This window comes from Frieseomelitta varia, unplaced genomic scaffold (genome assembly GCF_011392965.1).
Source record: "Frieseomelitta varia isolate USP_RPSP 00005682 unplaced genomic scaffold, Fvar_1.2 scaffold_875, whole genome shotgun sequence".
NCBI classification, from domain to species: domain Eukaryota; kingdom Metazoa; phylum Arthropoda; class Insecta; order Hymenoptera; family Apidae; genus Frieseomelitta; species Frieseomelitta varia.
Window position 1 is genome coordinate 296,903 of NW_025110673.1, and position 19,700 is coordinate 316,602.

The following is a 19,700-nucleotide window of genomic DNA, read 5'->3' on the forward strand; positions in this document are numbered from 1 at the left end:
TTAATAATAGTACGTAGTTTGATTATTATCATTACAAATTACTAAAATGTTGTTAACATTATAAATTTAATTAAAAAAATAATATAATTTTTTGGTTTATAAAAATTTTACATATATATTTTAATAATATAATGTAGTGTTTATTTAAATATTTTTATTTTTGTACTAAATTAACTATTAAAACGTAATTGAAATTATACAATAACCTCATTAGATTGATTCTACCACGCGATATGAAATACTACATTATACCTGTTTACTATAGTTTTATGTTTTAGTCCTTTTACGTTTTGTGTCTACTGTGAGTGAAAATTGTAACATATTATACATGGTATATTAAAATGATTCATTATACAAAAAAATATTGGAAAAAGTGTTAAAAATTAAATATATTAATATAAGATAAACGTATTTAGAATGTCTTTATCAGTGGGTAAGTTAACATGTGACTAAAATTCTAACCTTCAAAAATTCAGTAATACATGATTAAATAAATATATTTTTATTTAATAGAATTATTGAAACGTCTAAATACAGACGAAGAACCTTTACCCAAACGTTTAAAATTAGCAGAAAATGCATTCTCTGCTATTGATGTACCAATAATACATAAAAATGAGCTTATTCTACAATGGCTTTGTAATATATGTTCCATAGATCAAAAAGCTTGGAATTCATTAAAAAATTGTTTGAATATTAAATGTTTGAATATTAAAACTGATGTGATAAAAAGATTGTTAACAGTATTAATTGAAACATTTCAACAAAATGTAAATTATACACATGAGGATGTTTTTGAATGCTGTAGTTTATTAATTTCAAATGATAAGATTCAAGAATATTTTATTAATAATCCAGAAGATTTAGGACTTTTAACAAAGTCTTTATTAGAATATGTGAACAACATTTGTAAATATGTTCTTAATATTGAAGAAAAATCAATAGAAGGAATAAAAATTTCATTAATTAACAGAAGCAATAAATTAATACTAACAGCATATAATACAATAATTACTGTCATAGAAAATATAATACAAATTTATAAATCTGCTTTTGTCACAAAAGATAGTTTAAGAATCATATTTATACGTGATATCTTAAATCCTTTATGTGTTTTAATTGACCATAATTGTACTGATAATACTAATAGACTAGGTGTAATAACACATAAATGTATTCAACAATTAATATTTGGAAGAAAACATAGTCAAAATGGAGAATTTCTGAAAGATGAAGATATAGCACAATATAAAAATTTATTATCTATTTTAACAGAAAATGCGAAAACAAAAGATTTTCAGAGTAATTTAATGACATTCACTTTTTTCTTCCGTGTGGCAATAACTACTTTCAAATCAGACACTGTTATATTAGATATAATATTAAGAGAATTAGTGGAGTGTTCTGGAACATATAAAGTAGAAATTTTGAATGCTTTTTTAAAGTGTTTAAATGATGTAACATTTAATTTTGATAATAAAGTATATAATGTTACATTATTTGATTATTGTCAAAATATAATTGATGATATTTTAATAAGCAAAAGTATAAGTGACACAGATTACGATCTTTTAATACAATTTTGTTATTTTAATCCTCTTATAATTGAGAGAAGAGTTAAAAATATATTAAGAAGAATATTTATAGAAAAAACAGCATTGGAATATAAACATTTAATGATATCTATTTTGGATGCTTTTATACATCTAAGAGAGGAGGAAAAATTAATTTCAGCAATATTAATAACTTTAAAAGATACTTTGTCTTGTATATCATCTACAGAAAATAACATGTGTTTTTCAAGTGAATTCAAAGAAAAATTAATGAAAACTATAGCTAATATAACAAATTCACAAAGTGTAGTTATGTTAAGAACACTGACATATCATTTAAGGACTGATTGCTTGGAAATATTACAACCTAATAATATCAGTAAGAATAATCACAAATAATAATGAAATCATATTTGATTTTTATATATTTTAATACTTTTTTATCTATTATAGGCACAAATATTTTAATATTACAAGCAACAGTTGAATTACTTATTACATTGTTAGATGGTATATGCATTTTTGAATATAGTGGAACATCTACTTCCTGCAAAAAATTTATAAATGCCTTTAATGATATAAGAAATATTTTATCACTTTTACTGATTAAAACATTATGTTTAAATCATGATGGACCAGTTATGATATTATTAACTGCAATATTCTCTTGGAATGAAACACAAAGAGCTCTGAAATATTATATGACAAATACTGTTTTAGAAAATTTAGTATTATCAATATCAGAGACTCAATGGAAGCAACTAATTAAAAAAATTAAAAAATTTGATAATGAAGATTGTAAAAACATTATGGTATGTTATTAAAATTTTATCATTATTTGTTTGATTATCTTTGTCAAATTGATTTATGGAAATTCATTTTTCATCATATTGTGTTATGATTACAGAATAAACTTATTTTACAACAAATGAAGATGCCTCGTACTACGTTAAATGAATCTTTTTTTATATTTGATAATTTGATAGGTGGTTTAGAAAATTGTTGGAGCTTAATATTAAAATCTGATACAGAAATAATACCGTCTTTGAGTAATGAACAAGTTTTGAAATTAACACATTTATTATTAACGGATATGACTTCTACTGCAGATAATTTTAATGAATGGGTGAAAATATTACAAAAAAATGATTTACAAGAAAATAAAAGATTCATTATATTCATATTATCTTGTATTTTTATACAAATTGGATATTTAACAACGGAAAGTGTGACAAAATCTATGAGTAAATATTTTAATGCAGTAAGTACATATTTTTCTAATATTGAAATAAATTATGTAAAATTAATAAAACAATTAAATAATATTTATCCTTCCAGGAATTGTTATTTGAAACTGAAATTGTTGAATGTGACAAAATAAATGACATATTAATGTCTTTAAAAGGAGAATTATTAGTAAATAAATGGACACAAATACAGAATGTAGTTTTATGTAAAATTAAAGTATATTTAGAAGTATTGCTCCATTTGCCATTAATGTTTTTGAATACTAATCTAAAAATAATAACACTTATGTATATATTTGCTATTAGAATGGAATGTAATCAGAGTAGTGAAATAATTTCTTTATGCAATATAATATTTTCAGGTATGCTTTATATTCATTTAGTTGATATTTAATAAAGTAGTAATGTATAAAAACTTTTTTCATTTTTAGATCTCTTGGAAAGGTCTAATATTGATGTATTTCAATATGTAGATCCTTTTTTATTATTACAATTATTACCACAAAACAAAACATTTAAAAAACTATTGGAATTGTTTCTGAAGAATTGTTCATATAAAAGTTTGAAAAGATTAATAAAATCTTTTAGTAATTGTAATAAGAATATATTTTCCTTATTAGAATCCATGGAACGTATTAAATCAAAATTAGATGTTGACCAAAAAATAATAATTAAAAAGGCTGAAAAAAGATTAATCAAAATTGTTACAAAAGCTCTATCTTTTAAAATAACGAATTTAGATGAGATAAAAATATTAAATTTACTATTAAGGATTGGTATTAAAAATGAAAACATTGATGAAAAATTAAAGACCATTACAGAATCAGTAATTCAAGATATATTTATGGTAAATATGAACATAATCAAACTATATTTCTAATAAATTTAAATCATATAATAATAAAATGTTTGTTTAACAGAACAATGAAAATAACAAAATTACAAATGAATTATTGCAAGATGGTTTACAACTCATGGTTGTTATTTTACATAATAAAAAAGTATTTCACATAACAAATCAAACTACAAAAGCAATTTGGAATACTTTATTTAAATACCCATGTATAGATGTACTTTCACCTTTATTAGCATCAAGTGAACTAAAAGAATTTTCTGACTTTACTGAAGAATTACATAATCGATTAGTATGTTTAATAATTATACATAAATATTTATATAATTGTATGACATTTTATCAATAATCTAATTTCTTAATTAATTTGGTTTATTACAGGTTAAAGCACTTTTAAATGCTGAAGTAAATGATCTAGAAAATATTTGTTTTATCTGGAATGCTATATTAAAAACAAATATGTCCAATGATCGCAATAAATTACGTCTAACAGCTATCAGTAATTTAATTCAAACAATACAAACTGTAAATGTACTAGAAAAGTTTTGGCCAAATTTATTGAAATTAATTTATAATATTCTTGTTACTAAACATTTGTATCTTCCTGGATACATTATTGATACGAGTATAATTCTTAGTTTAAAATCATTGCAAGGAAATACAATAGTAATATGTAGTGATACATTAGCACTATGTAATGTATTACTAAAAATGAGAACAAATCTAATTAATGACAGGATATCTTTATTATTGACATTATATAGACAAGTATTAAAAATTTTTGTACATAAATCCAAATACATTATTAATAAATCTGAAGAACACACATTTAAGTGTGTTGCATTAGATATTGAAAAGTAAGTAAAATATTTTTTATATAATGCAGAAAAAATATAAATGTGTTTCAAACTGCTCTATTCTGTGCATAGGTTTACAAGTTCCTTAATAAAATTAAAGAAAGATATGATTCGACTAAGTCCTTATGTAATAGCAGATTTGTTGAAATTATTTTCAGAAAGTTCAATACCAAATTTTGTTAAGGTAAGGATTTTTATTTTTTTATACATTTACATATTTAATAATATTGTATACAGTACTGTCTCTTAAACCATCTGCATCATGTGATTAAAACATTTAATTGTCATTGGTATTTAGTTATTATTGATGACATTTAATACTATTATCTTATTATTTTATTATCAATTCTTAAAATTCTATTTATTCAGATAAATATTCAAATATTGTCTTAGATAGCAGATTTTTAAGTGATCAATATTGTATTTCCTTTTAATTTTTTTAATAAATGTATAATAATTAATATAATATATATTATTTTAAATTTGTTTTTGTTTTTAGGTTTCTATGCAACATTGTATAAATCAATTAATCAGTATATGCGACCAACATGGAATTGCTTTATTATCGCGAATACTACCTGTTTCAATGCAAGAAATTTTCAAAATTCAATTAGATACATATAATAAATTTCATAAATTTATTGGAAAAATTTGAATAATCATTGTAAAACAATATTTACAAATTTATATGTATATAATATATAAGTATATTTTAATATCGATCAAAAATATATTTGTATTAAAATTATTACATAATTTTTTTATTAGAAAGTTTTTTAATATTATTGAATTAAATTGTTAATGATAGTATTATTTACTATAAAATTATGTTTCTTTCTATTTAATATCCTTACATTTTATTATATCCTAATGTCCTTATAAAAATAAAATTTTTGAATAAAATGCAAAAATGTAGGGAATAGAAATTACGTAACATTGTATAGTAATGATACTGCAAGTCCAATAGTTCCATTCATGTATCTACTTATAAAAAATATATTCTGCTTTCTAAACTCTCACTGAAAGTATAATATAAATTTGAATTTCGTATTTATATTTAAGATTATAATAATTATTAAATTTTTATATTATAAAAATAATTATTTATGGGATTTTTTCGTTTACCTGTTCGTCGAGGTTATGTAGTCATTATATTAGGTGCTCTTACTGGTTATTATATTTGGAATGAACCGTTAAAACAATACGCTGAGAAGAATTTTGCTAACGAAAATTTAAATAAAGTAAGTTAGGATAAACAATCTAAGCATTTTTATTTTTTATAAAAATTTAGTTTGTTTTTAATTATATTATTATAAGGTAATTTAAGTCTAATTTATTATTAATATAATACTTAAAAGTATTTTTTTTCTTATAGGAAGCATCTCATGGCTAAATACAAATTTCGTTTACATCCTGGAAGTAAGCTACTTCTTGGTGTGGGTCTCTTTGTAGGATGTTTTTTTATTTATAAGTAAATATAATTATGTTGTTTGTATTATTAAGTGATAAAAAAAGAAGATATATAATATTAATTTTATGTACAGAGATTATTTCGAACAGCACGTTGCATTACGCAAAAGGGAGAAAATTAAAAGAGAGGCAAATATGTTATATGAGAAATATAAAGAAAGAGACACAAATCTATCAAAAGTAGAAATCATCTGAAAACTGTGTATTGTCATTAGAATGTAGCATGTGTAATAAATAATACATTTAAAACTATATAATACTATAATTTATTAAGTAACACATTACAATAAATATTTAGAAAATTAGTTCTTGAATTTGTCTCCATAAAAAGGTATATATATGCATACTGCTTTCCAATCAGTAAAATAGATCAATGCCAAACCAGCAGCTGTTCCATACGTCGCTATTGACGGAATCCTATTTATAAGAGATTTGTTATATATTATGGTACAAAATTATAAAAATATTAGTTTAATCTTATGATTGATATGTTGTAGAAAATGTTATATAATTTTAACATTAAGTATGAAATTTAGTTTGATGAATTAGTTAAATAATTAATAATGAATTGTTCGATATATCATTTGAAGAACATTTACCATCTTGTAGCAATTTCAAAATGTTTTTTCCCTAATCGCATTTTTTGATATCTTTATAGCACTCACACTTAAAATTTCTAGGCGATTTATAAATGTACTATATTGAAGTATGATTATACGATATAAGAGCTTAAAGAGAGATAACTTTTCTCTATTGCCACCTGAAAATGTTAAATTGTTACTACTTTTGATTAGTTATACCAACCTCAAGTAATTGAATGATAGTTGCAATTCATTATTTGTAAAAATCTAAAAGGAAAACTTCAGATGTATATATTACTAAAATAAAATATTTCAACATATTAAGTATTGTAAATTTTTAAAACAAAATATTTTAGTTTAGTTCTGTAAATTATAAATCTAGTGTTCTTTCATTTCATTAAAATATAAAAATGTTATTTAAAATATTAATTTAACTTAAAAATGTTTCTAAATTTAACGTATTGTACAAAATTTGTTATTTGTAACTAAAATTAACAATTACTGTCATATTTAAAAAATTTTTATGAAACAAAAGCATTTATTATTTTTATTTGTAATTAATTTGTTAATATAAAATTATAAGATATAAGAATATATTACTATAAATAATAAAATAAATTTATTCCTAGAATGTTTGATTGCACAATTTGCAATTATTAGTAATATTTAGTATTAAGGTTGGTTTGTATGACGTGTTTAAAGAATGGTAATAGACGATTTGTTAACATTATCAAGGGAGTTCCCTTAATTTTTGTGTGATGAAATTAGTCCGTGAATTTTCACAAACTAAAAGTTGCTAAAAAGTGTAAAAGATAAAACATTGCTAATTTTATTCAAAAATTATAAATTTTATTATCTTTGGTAAGTTGTGCTCATTTATAAATAACAATTGTAATTTTTAAGTTTTTTTTTTTTTTTCTGTAAATATATTATCTTTTCAGATCTTTTTATTGTTAAGAACTATGGAGACTCATATAGAGGATTTTATACCAAGAGCTTATCAAGTTGAACTATATGAAATTGCATGTAAAGAAAATATTATAGTTTACCTACCAACAGGATCTGGAAAAACATATATTGCTGTTATGCTTATAAAAAAATTAAGTGCAGATATACAAAAGTATGAATCATCAATATCTTCTTTCAATCATTATCATAAAGTAATAATATCATTAATGTTGAAAGTCTGTACCGTGAATTTTATATCTAGGTCTTATGATGAAGGTCGTAAACATACTGTATTTATAGTGAATACATTACCCTTAGTCATACAACAAAGAGATTATATTAGAAGGTTAACTGGTTTTTCCTGTGGAGCATTTAGTAGTGAAGAAGGAGTTGATTTTTGGCATACTAAAGATTGGAATGCACAATTAAAACAGCATAATGTAAGAGAAGATAATTATAATTATAATTTGTTATTGTTACAAATATCGCTTTTATAATATATGAATTGCATTTAATTGCATTTCTTTCAAAGAATATTATATTATAGGTCTTGGTAATGACATCACAAATCTTAGTCAATGCACTTTGTCATGGATATATGAGTTTAAATAGAATAAATTTGATTATTTTTGATGAATGTCATAGAGCAGTAAATGATCATCCTATGCGACAAATTATGCAATTTTTTCAAAATTGTTCCAAGAGAGAACAACCAAAAGTATTAGGACTCTCAGCAACACTGTTAAATGCTAATGTAAAGATGGAAAAAATAAAGTCAGTTGTTCAGGTAAATTTCATTTATAATCACAAAATAAAAAAATTTTTCTAATTAATATTTAAATTTCATTCAGTCTTTAGAAGTAACGTTTAATGCAAAAATAACTACTGCAATTATAACACACAAAGAGTATTATACATCACCAAATGAAGAAATAGTTATATTTAACAGATATATTGTGGATAATGTTGGAAAGTCCATAAATAATATCATTCAGGATGTAAAAAATATTCTAAATTATGTTATTTTAAAAGATGTTTGGAAATACTATGAATCAAGCAAAGAATTTAGACCAAAAACTATCAGTCAAAAGTTGCAGAATGTATTAATGGACATACAATATCAGCTTTCAAGTACAGGTATATATAATGCCAGAATAGCAGAATATCAAGAAGATAATAAAAGAATACCATTATTCTACAAGATGGGACAATAACTTTGGTCACCTTGAATATGTCTGTTATTTTTAGAGGTATGGATAAACTTTGTCAACAAAAGTTGTTAAGAATAGAGGTTATATTACGACAATGATAATTTTTTTGCAGGTAGGAGTGTTTTAAAGATTTCAAGATCAACTTTTTAAAGTGGAATTATATATTTTTTTATATATTAATCGATACAGGTTAACGTTTTCTATAAAAAAGTATTAATCTATGCATGTCAGAAAATTATTAGTTTAGTAGATATTTTGATTTTAATTTTATAAAATTAAAATGAAAGACGAGGAAAAATAGTAATGTATTTTTGTTCTCATATTGTCTTTGTCTTTCATGCAATAGGTGTTATAAAATTACAAAAACTTGTTGACAAAATTTATACATATCTTTAAAAATCAACGGACATATTTGACATGATCAGAGTTATTTCCCTATTTTAGATATCTAAAAATAAATGAAGATAAAAGGTAATTTTTTTGACATCTTGTTGCGGGAAAATTGAATTTGTATATTATGTTCAGAAAATTAAATTTTTACATTTATACATTGTTAAGTACATTTATATTTAATTTGTGTAGAATTTTAAAACTTATTTTTTTCAAAAACGAGGTTTTTTTTGACTTTGCATTGAAATATTTTGGATTAAAATAATTGATGCTAATTTACCTTTCTTTGTATAGATAATTTAATAAATTTAATTTTCAGGAATTTATGGTGCAAGTAAATGTATTTTACTTTACTTAATCCAATTAGAATGTTTAAAAAAAGCTACAGATGATGCAGTATGTAAATATTGGATACAAAAATATTTTAAGTTTTATTTATTTATATTATTTGTAATATAATATGTTATATTTATAGGAAGCTATATATATTTTAGAATATATTATATCAAAAATATCTACTTGTAGAAAATTATTAGAAGATGAAATGAAAGAAAAAGAAGAAAAAGAAAGGATTTATAAGTAAGTTAATTCCATCTGTACATTTTATACAATTCATTAATAATATTTTAAAACAATATGCAATTTCAGATATTCATCTGACCAAGTTCGACAACTTTTTAAAATACTAAAAGACTTTTATAAAAACAAAACTGATGATCAAATATTTTTCTGTATTATTTTCGTAAAACGCCGATTCACCGCAAAAATATTGTATCAAATATTAAAGGTAAAAAATAATTTTTATGTTAATATTTTATGTAAATTTATTTTTATTCATTATTTTGCAATTTGTATTATTTTAGAATATATCTATGCATGATGAAGAATATAAATTTTTACATCCAGATTTTCTGATGGGTGTCTCAGTTAATCCTTATAAAAATTCTAAAGAACTATTATGTATATCAAAACGGAATAAGGAAGTTTTGCTCAGGTATAATATTTTGTATAAATAAGTTAAATAATAAGATATATTATTATACACTATAAATCTATTTATTTAATTTTAATATAAAAATCAACTATGGATCATTAATAAAAAAAATATATAATTTCTTGTAATTTTTTCTTTTTTTAGATTTAGAAATGGCTTGTTAAATTGTCTTGTTGCAACAGATATTATAGATGAAGGTATAGATGTACCAAAATGTTCTTTAGTTGTAAGATATGATTTTCCACTTGATGTGAGAACATATATTCAAAGTAAAGGAAGAGCACGACATGTATGTAGTCATTATAAAATTTTGGTACAAAAAGATGAATCACAGTATTTACAACGATATAATGAATTTCAAATGACAGAAAAATACTTAAAAAAGGTACTACTTTTCTGTGTTTTTTAATTAATTTTTTATAATTATTTATATCTGTTTATATTAATTTCTTATGATTATTATCTGTATAATTAAGAACTTAAAATATTGTAAACATTGTTCCTATATTGAGAGGATATTTTGTTATATTATTATATTAATATTATAAAGATTATAATTTGCATTTTTTTAAATTTTTAACTAGTATTTGGAGGAAAAAAGTTATGAACGTCGTAATTTACCAACTGAAGATGAAATAAAAAATGAATTATATCAATACACCATAGAACCATATATAATAACTGGTAATGATGGACAAATGTGTTGTATAACAGAACAGATGGCAATTAATGTAATAAATGAATATTGTACATCCTTAATGAAATCAAAATTTACCTGTTTATCACCCACTTGGATTTTACATAGAATTTCAGAAAATTCAAATAATACTAAAGTTAATAAATATCAGGTACTAAAAGTCAAAACAATTTTAGCTTTTTCATATGGTTCTTTTTTCTTATATAGAACTATAACTTTCTTATATATGTTTCTTAAATATGTTTTAGGTTTCCCTTAAATTACCATTACCATCTCCGTTAAGAACTGTCATTTTTAGTGATTCTATGCCTTCTGTCTCTGGTGCAAAGAGATCTGCTGCTATGAAAATGTGTAAAGAATTACATAAAATAGGAGAATTAACTGATAAGTTGCAGCCAGTTACAGCAGAATCACTTCAGAAAGATCTAAGTTATTTATTTCCAAATTGGAATGATGAAAATGAATCAGAAAAAGATTTAATAGGAACATACAAGAGAAAACGGCATTATCAGCTACAAGTAAAAACTTTTTATTTCATTGATCAAAATGTAATAAATATTATCATTTATATTATGGTCATTGTTTATATGATCTAGTTTCCATCAGCTCTGTATGGTGTATTTCCTCGTCCACAAAAACAAGTATACCTACATATTCTTCATGCTACACCTAAGTTTTCTGCGCCACACCATGATAATCGACATTTGATATTTTATAATTTATTACATAATAATGCAGGTTTTGGTATACTTTCTACAAAACAAATACTAGAGGTATAAATTTAAATTTGTTTTAAATTAAAAATTAAAATTTGTGTTAATTTTTGTAATAAACATTACATACAGTATATTCTTATTACAGATACCATCTTTTCCGATTTTTATGAATCTTGGTGAATTAAATATTGATGTTAAAGTAAATCATACAACGATGTTTTTATCTGGAAATGAAATTAGTTTATTAAAAAGTTTTCATACTTTGATATTTGATGAAATTGTACAAGTTATAAAATTGTTTATGGTATTTGATAATTACAATCTTGATAATTGTTTTTTAATTGTACCAGGTAAGTAAAATTTGTGATTAAATATAAAATAATAATTCAATACAGAAAATAAAAATATATTTATTCTTTCTGTTATTATGTAAAATATCACTAATATTACTAATGTTTAAATTTCTTTTATTCTAAGATTTAAAAGTAAAGAAATAGAACAAATGCTATTTTAAGATATGATTTTTTAGTCGATGAAAACTGGGACATAAATTGGAAAGTTATAAACGGGCATAAATCTATTGAACATATATCACCACCAGTTCCATTTCATTTTAAAACCACTGATTATGAATTAGCATTGATTAAACCCAATTATAGAGCTGCAGAAACATACATTGTTACTCAAGTGTGTCATGATATTACACCAAATTCATGTTTTCCAACTGATAATTTTTCATCATATGCTCATTATTATAAAGAAAAACATGGTTTGGTAATAAGTGATTTAAGACAACCAATGTTAGAAGTAAAGTCAATATCGAGGACAATAGATTATATAATACCTAGGTAATATATAAATTTATATATATTCTAAATAAAAATAAATTCATAATTAAATTGTATTTTTATATACAGACATATGCATAGTGAATCAAAAAATCGCAGATATGTGGACTCACCAAAAAATTTGAAAGAGCATTTAGTTCCAGAATTATGTACTAAAATTAACTTTCCAGCTTTATATTGGCTTAAAGCAACAACTTTACCATCTATTTTACATAGAATTTCGCAGCTTTTAATTGCAGAAGATTTGAGATGTCTTATTGTTAAAGAAACTAGCTTAGGATTATTATCAAATAATAAATGGCCTCCATTAGAGATAACTGAGGAAGAAGGAGAAGATTCATTTGAACCTTTATTGGAAACTTCTACTATGGAAAAGGATAATTTTCAATCAGAACCAGTTTTAAATGGACCAGAAATAGATGGTATTCTTACTTTATTTTATTTTGAAAATAGTATCTATTTATGTAAACTAAATATTTTTTTTGCATTTACAAATTATTATTATAGTTATTATAACAGAACTGTTTTTATTTATTTTCACACAGTATTAAATACAGAATCATATCATTACCCATGGTCAAGATATCAAGAACCACCAGATTTAGACAGAAATATTGAAGAAATTCAGCTAATTCAAATCGAACATTATTGTCAACTTATGAATGAAAAACAGGATAAAAATAATATGATAATAGTAATATTTTGTAATTTACTTTTTATATACGTATAGATTTCGTTATATGATTCTAAAAATTTATATACATATATAATATTTATATTTGACATTTATTTACAATAATCACAAAATTTATAATCCTACAGGCCAATGAGAACATTAATTTTTTAATTAAACCATCAGTATCAGTACCGCCTTTGCAAATTTTGTTACTAAAAAATTCGCGTGGTCCGGATCCTGTTCAGATTATGTATGTAAGTATTTTTAATTATTTTTTTTTTGTTCATCAGTATTTTTAATTATTTTTTTTTGTAATTAGTTAATTTAGCCAGTTTATGAAAACATTAATTTTTATAGGCATTAACTACCAAATTAGGACATGATGCATTTAATTTAGAACGTTTAGAAACTTTGGGAGATTCGTATTTGAAATTTATTATATCATTATTTTTATACAATAATTTTCCAAAATATACTGAAGGTCATTTAACCGCATTAAAGGGAAAAATTATTGGCAATCGTAATCTTTATTATTGTGGAGTTAAGAAACATATTCCGGGACGTATGAAAGTTGATGGTTTTGTAGTCTCAAGCAATTTCATTGCTCCAGCTTATACAGTACATAGGCAAATTCAAAATGTGTTAATAGATGCAGAGGTTTGTATTTAAGATCAATATTTAAAATCGAATCATATACAGAGCAAATTAATTAATAGACAATACGAATTAAAATGATTTTTTAAAATTCAACAAAATTACAATAAAGTAGGTACATTTAATACAATAAATAAAATTCTTTGTAAGGTATCACCAAATGTTTTATATGAAATTCAAATACCTAAAGATGAACAGTTTAGTGGACAGATCAGTGAAACCACAATGAATGTAATGCAAACAAAGATACTAAATTGGGAAACAGCAGAATCACAAACTGGTATGGAGCATTATCTTGGACTACAAACTGTTTCTGATAAAGCAATAGCTGATTGTGTAGAAGCATTGATCGGTGTATATCTTAGAGTAAGTCTAAAAACAAATCTTGCAATATATAATGCAATAACTTTTTTTATTATTAATATTTTTATTTTTATAGAGTATGGGTATTAAAGATACTTTAACATTATTACAATGGTTTCAAATTTTGCCAAGTGAAATTGATGTTGATGCATTGTTATTTGGTACTCCTCAGAATCCAATAATTTGTGAAGGAAACATAAACAGTTTTATGCCCTGGGCTTCCAAGATAGAATCTCAGCTTGGATATAAATTTAATAATAAAGGATATTTATTGCAGGTAATTTTACTCTTAATAGTAAAGAAAAGATAATTAAATGTTTTATTTATTGTAACTCTTTAATATCATAAGATATAATTTGATAAATTAATTTAATTAAAAGATATAAATGTTAAGTAAAAAAGTTAAATATTTCAGGCTTTTACACATCCCTCATATACACCGAATAATATGACTGAATGTTATCAAAGATTAGAATTTCTTGGTGATGCAATACTTGGTAAAATAAAGCATTTATTTTAAGTGTTTATTGATCAATAGAATATTTAATTTACTATGTTATTTCAGATTTCCTAATTACAAACTATATTTATGAAAATTGTGGGAATTTAAATCCTGGTGCATTAACAGATCTGAGATCTGCTCTTGTTAATAATATTATTTTTGCTTGCTTGACTGTACGACATGGTTTACATGTTGCTTTACTATCTTATACTCCAGAATTAAACAATACTATAGAACGATTTGTAAAATTTCAAGAAGACAGAAATTTCGCTGTGAATGACGAGGTATTTCACCAAAAGAAATACATTAAATATATTTTGAATTATTTTAAAATATATATTGTATTTCCATATGTACATACATACATATGTTTTTTGTATTACTACATAAACATAAATAATATGTTTTTTATATTTACAGCTTCTATGGATTTTATTAGAAGAAGACGAATGTAACATGGCTGAACATGTAGAAGTTCCTAAAGTTTTAGGAGATATATTTGAGTCCACAATAGGTGCAATATATTTGGATAGTAATAAAGATCTTACAACAGTATGGAATATAATATATTCCATTATGCATAAAGAAATCGGTGCGTATTTATAAAAATAATTTAATAACTTTAAAATATTTTACTATAAATAAATATCATTAATTTGTACTTTTTATCTAGATGAATTCAGTAAAAATATTCCAAAACAACCAATTCGTGTATTATATGAAACTCAAGGCGCAAATCCACTATTCCTGTAAGTATTAGTAGTAGTAATTAATATTTAATCTTCCTTAAAATTAGTTAATAATTACATATTTTCCCCAGAAAATCAAGTGTTGTTGATAATACGAATATTATCATGGTACCTTTAAAAGTAACTATTGCTGGGAAAGTAAAACATTTTCATGGATTTGGTGCAAATAAAAAACAAGCAAAGTGTGCTGCTGCAAAACAAGCTTTAAAAAACTTGTTATGTAAAAAATAGAAAATCATTATTATATGTACTGAAAATTATATTTACAAATTATTATATATTTAAAATATCCAAAATCTATAATTAATGAGAAATTTACATCATAATCAATATATTGTATTATTGTTTTATGTCATTTTATAATATATTGTAAATATCGACTTATTCAAATTAAAGTTTTTATGTTAATTTTCATTTTTTCGTTTTTTCAATGATGGTCGTTCGAAAACTTGCTTCATTCCCGCAGCTTGATTGTTATGGAATTTTAAATTTTGTGCCGTTTCTGAAATCCATGGTGAATCAAACTGAGTAGTGTCTTGATCAACTAAATGCGTATATTTAGTTCTACCACTACGTCCAAAGTTCTTCACTTGCATAACTTTTGGTAAAATCGTTTTATCAAAATGATCCTCTAGAGTTGCACCAGAGAAATCTCGTTTGAATATATTATCCTCTTTATCTAAGTAAAAAGCTCCACGATGGTAATATTTTTGTAGAAATTTGTATTTTCCTTTGGCAGCTTTATTTGTAATGACTTTTGGATTTAATCGCGCTTCTTGTCTTCGTTCTTCTTCTGTCATGTTACGTATTCGTTCAATTTCAAGCCGTTCTTTTTCAAGCCTAAAAAAGATATTTATAAGAATATATATTGAACGTAAACATTATTATTAATGATATATTATTATTAATGATATATACTGTTCTCTTTCTTCACGATCACGTTTAATTCTTTTTAATTCTCGTAATTTCCAAGCTTCATACTCAACCTCATCATTTTCATCATCTGTACAAACATCTTCAAGTTTTCCCTCATGTTCGCTAATATTTTTATTTACTTGTGTTTCTTTTCTTATTGCTTCTTCTACCATCTGTAAAATAAATAATGTTAGAAGAAAATAATCAATATTATTTATGTATTAACTATATAATTTGATTTACACGTAATGTTTGTCGTTTTCGTTCTTCCACCAACTTTTTGGCTTCAATTTCTGCTTGCTTTTGTTTCATTGCTTCTTTTTCTTTCTCCATCACAGTAATTCTATCTTTTTTACGTACAAAAACTGGCTTCAATCTGGGACCAGTTTCTTCCTCTGAATCTGTGTATTCTTCATATTCTGAACTTTCCTCAGAGGTATCAACTGATCTTTCATCTTCTTCTCCATGAATTAATTCTTCTTCATTTTCTTTTTTTGATAAAACTCGTTGTTTTAATGCTTCTCGTCTTCTTTCAATTTCAGAATCTGACAATTCTTCATCTTCTGAAGAATCTGAACTTTCTAATTTAATTCTTTCTCGAGTTCTTTCAGGTTCAATCTCAATTAATTCTGGTTCATGTATATGTCTATGTCTTTCTGCACGAATTTCTGTATTAGATTCCTTTTGCTTTTCCAAACGTATTAATCTTCTTATACGTGGATCATCTTCATCACTTATTTTAACCTGTGAATGCGTAGGTGTATCTGTAGAAATTTCATTTTCTTCATAATTTTTATGTACACGTTTTTCTAAGAAATCTTCTTCTTCAGACTCTTCTTCTGAGCTAGCAGCTGGTGCATAATCTGGCCTTTTGCCAGAAACATAACGATGTACTTTTACTTTTTTCATAGAAAGTTCACCTAAATTTAAATGAAGATTTAAGGTATAATACTTAAAATATAATTCATAAAGATAGCTTCTAATCGCTTAATTTTTATAATAATAATTATAATTTTGTAACAGGAAAATAAGTATTATAACTAATTGAGTATTAATTATAATTATAATATTTAATAACCTTTATCATTTTTTACAGGTACAGCACCAGCAGTACTTTGAATTCCCATAGGTGCAGGTGCCAGAGAATTATTTGTAACAAAATAATCCATCATCATTTTGCTAACTCACAATATAAATTTTCAAAACTAAAATATTTTATAAATTATACTTTAGTAGATCTGTATCAATCTAGTCTATCTGTAGCAATACCCAATATTAACCCCTTATATTAAAGAATATACATATAGAGATGCTATTTACAAATTTTTTCCAGAAACGATCGCAACGAAATTATGAAATACTATTTTATATACTAAAATAGAATAAAAATATTACTGAAAGTTGAAACATATATTTAAATGTATTTTGTTATTAATATTAACTTTAAATCGTGAAATTATATCATTCTGGTTAGAATAATTTTAAGATAGTCATAAATTTTAATTAAAATTTTCATTATTTAAATTTAAAAACATTATTATTTCAATAGTAAGAAATGTCATTTATTAAATTTCAAAGTCAAAAAATATCTTAAAATCCATTAAGTTTTTATCGCTATGATGTTGAATCTATGAAAAATTAGTTCATGACGGAAATTGAGTTTTAGATAATGGCGCTGTATGAAATTTTATAGGTGTTCATTTGCGAGTTGGCGCGAGGTCACGAGGGATATCTGATATATATAGTTAGTTGTAAAAAAAATAAAGGTTTAATTATTAATATTTCATTTTACTGGAATAAAAATTATACGATTACACAAACAAAATGTTTTGGGGTAAATATAATTATCATGGTTAAGATATATCTAACGATCTTCTAAAATTTGCCGGTATAGTGTTTTAAAATGGTGTCGCCATGTGGTTTTGAAAAATGATTACAATTTTCGAAAATAGTATTTTACTAAAACGAAATTATATAAAATAATAATTGTATAATTTTTTCAGGTTTAATACTGGAACCAAATAGACGATATACACAAACTGTTGAAAAATCATTTCATGTGTCAATGGCTAGTTTAAATCTTCAAAAAGCCGGTAAAATTAATGTTTGTTTTTCATTAGATTTTTAAATAATTTTTTTTTAAGTTAAAAGATAAATTGGTTTATTATTTAAACCTTAAATATGTTAAACCTTAAACTTTTCGAATCTTTGTTATGTTTTTAAATTATAGTAGTATATCATTTTAAACTTTGTTTATTATAGATGACAGTGTGGTACAAGTAATGTTATACTACGAAGATAGTTGTTATTTGTTATGCAATTTAAAAAAAAGCACAACATGGCAGGTACCACTTGATTTGAATTTTCATGAGGGAACCACAATAGCATTTATATGTCATGGTCATGGTCAAGTACATTTAACTGGTTATTTAATACCTGATGACGATTTAGATGAATTAGAAGAAGAAGAAGATGAACAGGTACCACAATTAGTTGAAAAACAATCGAAAAGGAAAGCTATAGATTCTTTAAAAAGTGAAAAGAATATTAAACGCTCTAAACAAGAAATTGAAGCAGAATCTTCTGATGAGGATATAGACCTAGATGGTATAACTGAAGAGCATGATTCTGATGAATCTGAGGAAGGAGATGAGGAATTACTATTTAATGAAGAAGGTACAGAAGAATATGAAGAAGGTGAAGAAGAAGAGGAAGATGATGAAGAAGAAAAAATAAAGTTTCAACAGAAAGATAAAAAAAATAAACAGCAAGAGAAAAAAAGAGTAGTTAATGGAAAAGAAGCTAAACAAAAAAGAGATAAAGGGAAACAGCAACAAAATGAAATGAATATCCAAAGTGACCAAAAAACAAGACTAGTAGAAGGTGGGGTACAAATCAAAGAATTGAAAATAGGTAATGGCAGTGTTGCAAAAAATGGAAAATATATTTCTGTATATTACGTGGGACGCTTGAAAAATGGAAAAATATTTGATTCATCAACGCAAGGAGATGGTTTTAAATTTAGACTCGGAAAAGGTGAAGTAGTTAAAGGTTGGGATGTTGGTATTGTAGGAATGAAAGTAGGAGGAAAACGACGTATTACAATACCTCCAGCTATGGCGTATGTATTATTCATTTGTGTATAAACTAAATTATATTATTTATATTCACTATTTTACATTTATATTCACTATTTTTTACATTTTCATTATAGATATGGAGCAAAAGGCTCGCCACCTATTATTCCTGGTAATAGCACACTGATGTTTGAAATAGAACTTAGGAATGTACATTAAATCATTGTGTCAAGAATATTTAAATAATGTTAAGCGATGTATAATGTATTTTAAACTAATAAATGTAATATCCTTTTTAATTATTCTACAAACTACGATTTTCTTCAAAATAGTACATGAAAAAAATATTGATACTGTGTTGGAATATAAAATGAAATTGTATACATTTTTGTAAAACGA

At 23.9% G+C, this 19,700-nt stretch overlaps 5 protein-coding genes and 1 long non-coding RNA gene across 6 annotated transcripts; 4 read left to right on the plus strand and 2 right to left on the minus strand.

Annotated features, from left to right (window-relative positions):
* Positions 1-158: 158 nt before the first annotated feature.
* Positions 159-5,219, plus strand: LOC122536865. Its single transcript, XM_043669604.1, has 10 exons — positions 159-433; positions 514-1,932; positions 2,007-2,365; positions 2,461-2,814; positions 2,892-3,162; positions 3,232-3,647; positions 3,721-3,945; positions 4,035-4,510; positions 4,583-4,694; positions 5,010-5,219. The coding sequence occupies exons 1-10, from the start codon at positions 418-420 to the stop codon at positions 5,163-5,165; spliced, it is 3,804 nt and encodes a 1,267-aa protein (XP_043525539.1). The 5' UTR covers positions 159-417; the 3' UTR covers positions 5,166-5,219.
* Positions 5,220-5,445: 226 nt separating this feature from the next.
* On the plus strand, positions 5,446-6,232 carry LOC122536882. Its single transcript, XR_006308502.1, has 3 exons — positions 5,446-5,751; positions 5,886-5,981; positions 6,055-6,232. It is a non-coding gene; the product is annotated as an uncharacterized LOC122536882 (long non-coding RNA).
* LOC122536879 (cytochrome b-c1 complex subunit 10-like) lies at positions 6,231-6,775 on the minus strand. Its single transcript, XM_043669642.1, has 2 exons — positions 6,580-6,775; positions 6,231-6,397 (listed from the first exon to the last, which is right to left on the minus strand). Exons 1-2 carry the CDS (start codon positions 6,618-6,620, stop codon positions 6,283-6,285), a joined length of 156 nt encoding a protein of 51 aa, XP_043525577.1. The 5' UTR covers positions 6,621-6,775; the 3' UTR covers positions 6,231-6,282.
* Positions 6,776-7,231: 456 nt separating this feature from the next.
* LOC122536880 (endoribonuclease Dicer) lies at positions 7,232-15,599 on the plus strand. The gene is made up of 26 exons (XM_043669643.1): positions 7,232-7,422; positions 7,503-7,681; positions 7,772-7,949; positions 8,057-8,296; positions 8,361-8,646; positions 9,430-9,506; positions 9,586-9,689; positions 9,759-9,897; positions 9,974-10,104; positions 10,249-10,489; positions 10,689-10,952; positions 11,050-11,319; positions 11,398-11,574; positions 11,663-11,867; positions 12,047-12,365; positions 12,435-12,787; positions 12,911-13,059; positions 13,188-13,295; positions 13,399-13,698; positions 13,846-14,061; positions 14,135-14,335; positions 14,474-14,555; positions 14,624-14,844; positions 14,981-15,152; positions 15,234-15,309; positions 15,381-15,599. The coding sequence occupies exons 2-26, from the start codon at positions 7,524-7,526 to the stop codon at positions 15,538-15,540; spliced, it is 4,827 nt and encodes a 1,608-aa protein (XP_043525578.1). The 5' UTR covers positions 7,232-7,422; positions 7,503-7,523; the 3' UTR covers positions 15,541-15,599.
* A 49-nt stretch (positions 15,600-15,648) lies between these two features.
* On the minus strand, positions 15,649-17,513 carry LOC122536872 (microfibrillar-associated protein 1). The gene is made up of 4 exons (XM_043669629.1): positions 17,303-17,513; positions 16,468-17,144; positions 16,228-16,397; positions 15,649-16,149 (listed from the first exon to the last, which is right to left on the minus strand). The coding sequence occupies exons 1-4, from the start codon at positions 17,397-17,399 to the stop codon at positions 15,714-15,716; spliced, it is 1,380 nt and encodes a 459-aa protein (XP_043525564.1). The 5' UTR covers positions 17,400-17,513; the 3' UTR covers positions 15,649-15,713.
* A 337-nt stretch (positions 17,514-17,850) lies between these two features.
* On the plus strand, positions 17,851-19,600 carry LOC122536873 (46 kDa FK506-binding nuclear protein-like). Its single transcript, XM_043669630.1, has 4 exons — positions 17,851-18,058; positions 18,228-18,317; positions 18,487-19,345; positions 19,439-19,600. Exons 1-4 carry the CDS (start codon positions 18,049-18,051, stop codon positions 19,518-19,520), a joined length of 1,041 nt encoding a protein of 346 aa, XP_043525565.1. The 5' UTR covers positions 17,851-18,048; the 3' UTR covers positions 19,521-19,600.
* Positions 19,601-19,700: the final 100 nt, after the last annotated feature.

Coding starts and splice junctions, on each gene's coding strand:
- LOC122536872 (XM_043669629.1), bottom strand. CDS start 17,399: ATGATGATGGATTATTTTGTTACAAATAATTCTCTGGCACCTGCACCT. Junction 17,145..17,302: donor ACCTGTAAAAAATGATAAAG/GTTATTAAATAT, acceptor ATTTAAATTTAG/GTGAACTTTCTATGAAAAAA. Junction 16,398..16,467: donor GAAAACGACAAACATTACGT/GTAAATCAAATT, acceptor TTTATTTTACAG/ATGGTAGAAGAAGCAATAAG.
- LOC122536880 (XM_043669643.1), top strand. CDS start 7,524: ATGGAGACTCATATAGAGGATTTTATACCAAGAGCTTATCAAGTTGAA. Junction 7,682..7,771: donor TTAAGTGCAGATATACAAAA/GTATGAATCATC, acceptor TTTTATATCTAG/GTCTTATGATGAAGGTCGTA. Junction 10,953..11,049: donor CTAAAGTTAATAAATATCAG/GTACTAAAAGTC, acceptor AATATGTTTTAG/GTTTCCCTTAAATTACCATT.
- LOC122536879 (XM_043669642.1), bottom strand. CDS start 6,620: ATGCGATTAGGGAAAAAACATTTTGAAATTGCTACAAGATG. Junction 6,398..6,579: donor TTTGAAATTGCTACAAGATG/GTAAATGTTCTT, acceptor TCTTATAAATAG/GATTCCGTCAATAGCGACGT.
- LOC122536873 (XM_043669630.1), top strand. Junction 18,318..18,486: donor TTTAAATCTTCAAAAAGCCG/GTAAAATTAATG, acceptor TGTTTATTATAG/ATGACAGTGTGGTACAAGTA. Junction 19,346..19,438: donor ACAATACCTCCAGCTATGGC/GTATGTATTATT, acceptor TTTTCATTATAG/ATATGGAGCAAAAGGCTCGC.
- LOC122536865 (XM_043669604.1), top strand. Junction 2,815..2,891: donor TGAGTAAATATTTTAATGCA/GTAAGTACATAT, acceptor TTATCCTTCCAG/GAATTGTTATTTGAAACTGA. Junction 3,648..3,720: donor TAATTCAAGATATATTTATG/GTAAATATGAAC, acceptor TTTGTTTAACAG/AACAATGAAAATAACAAAAT.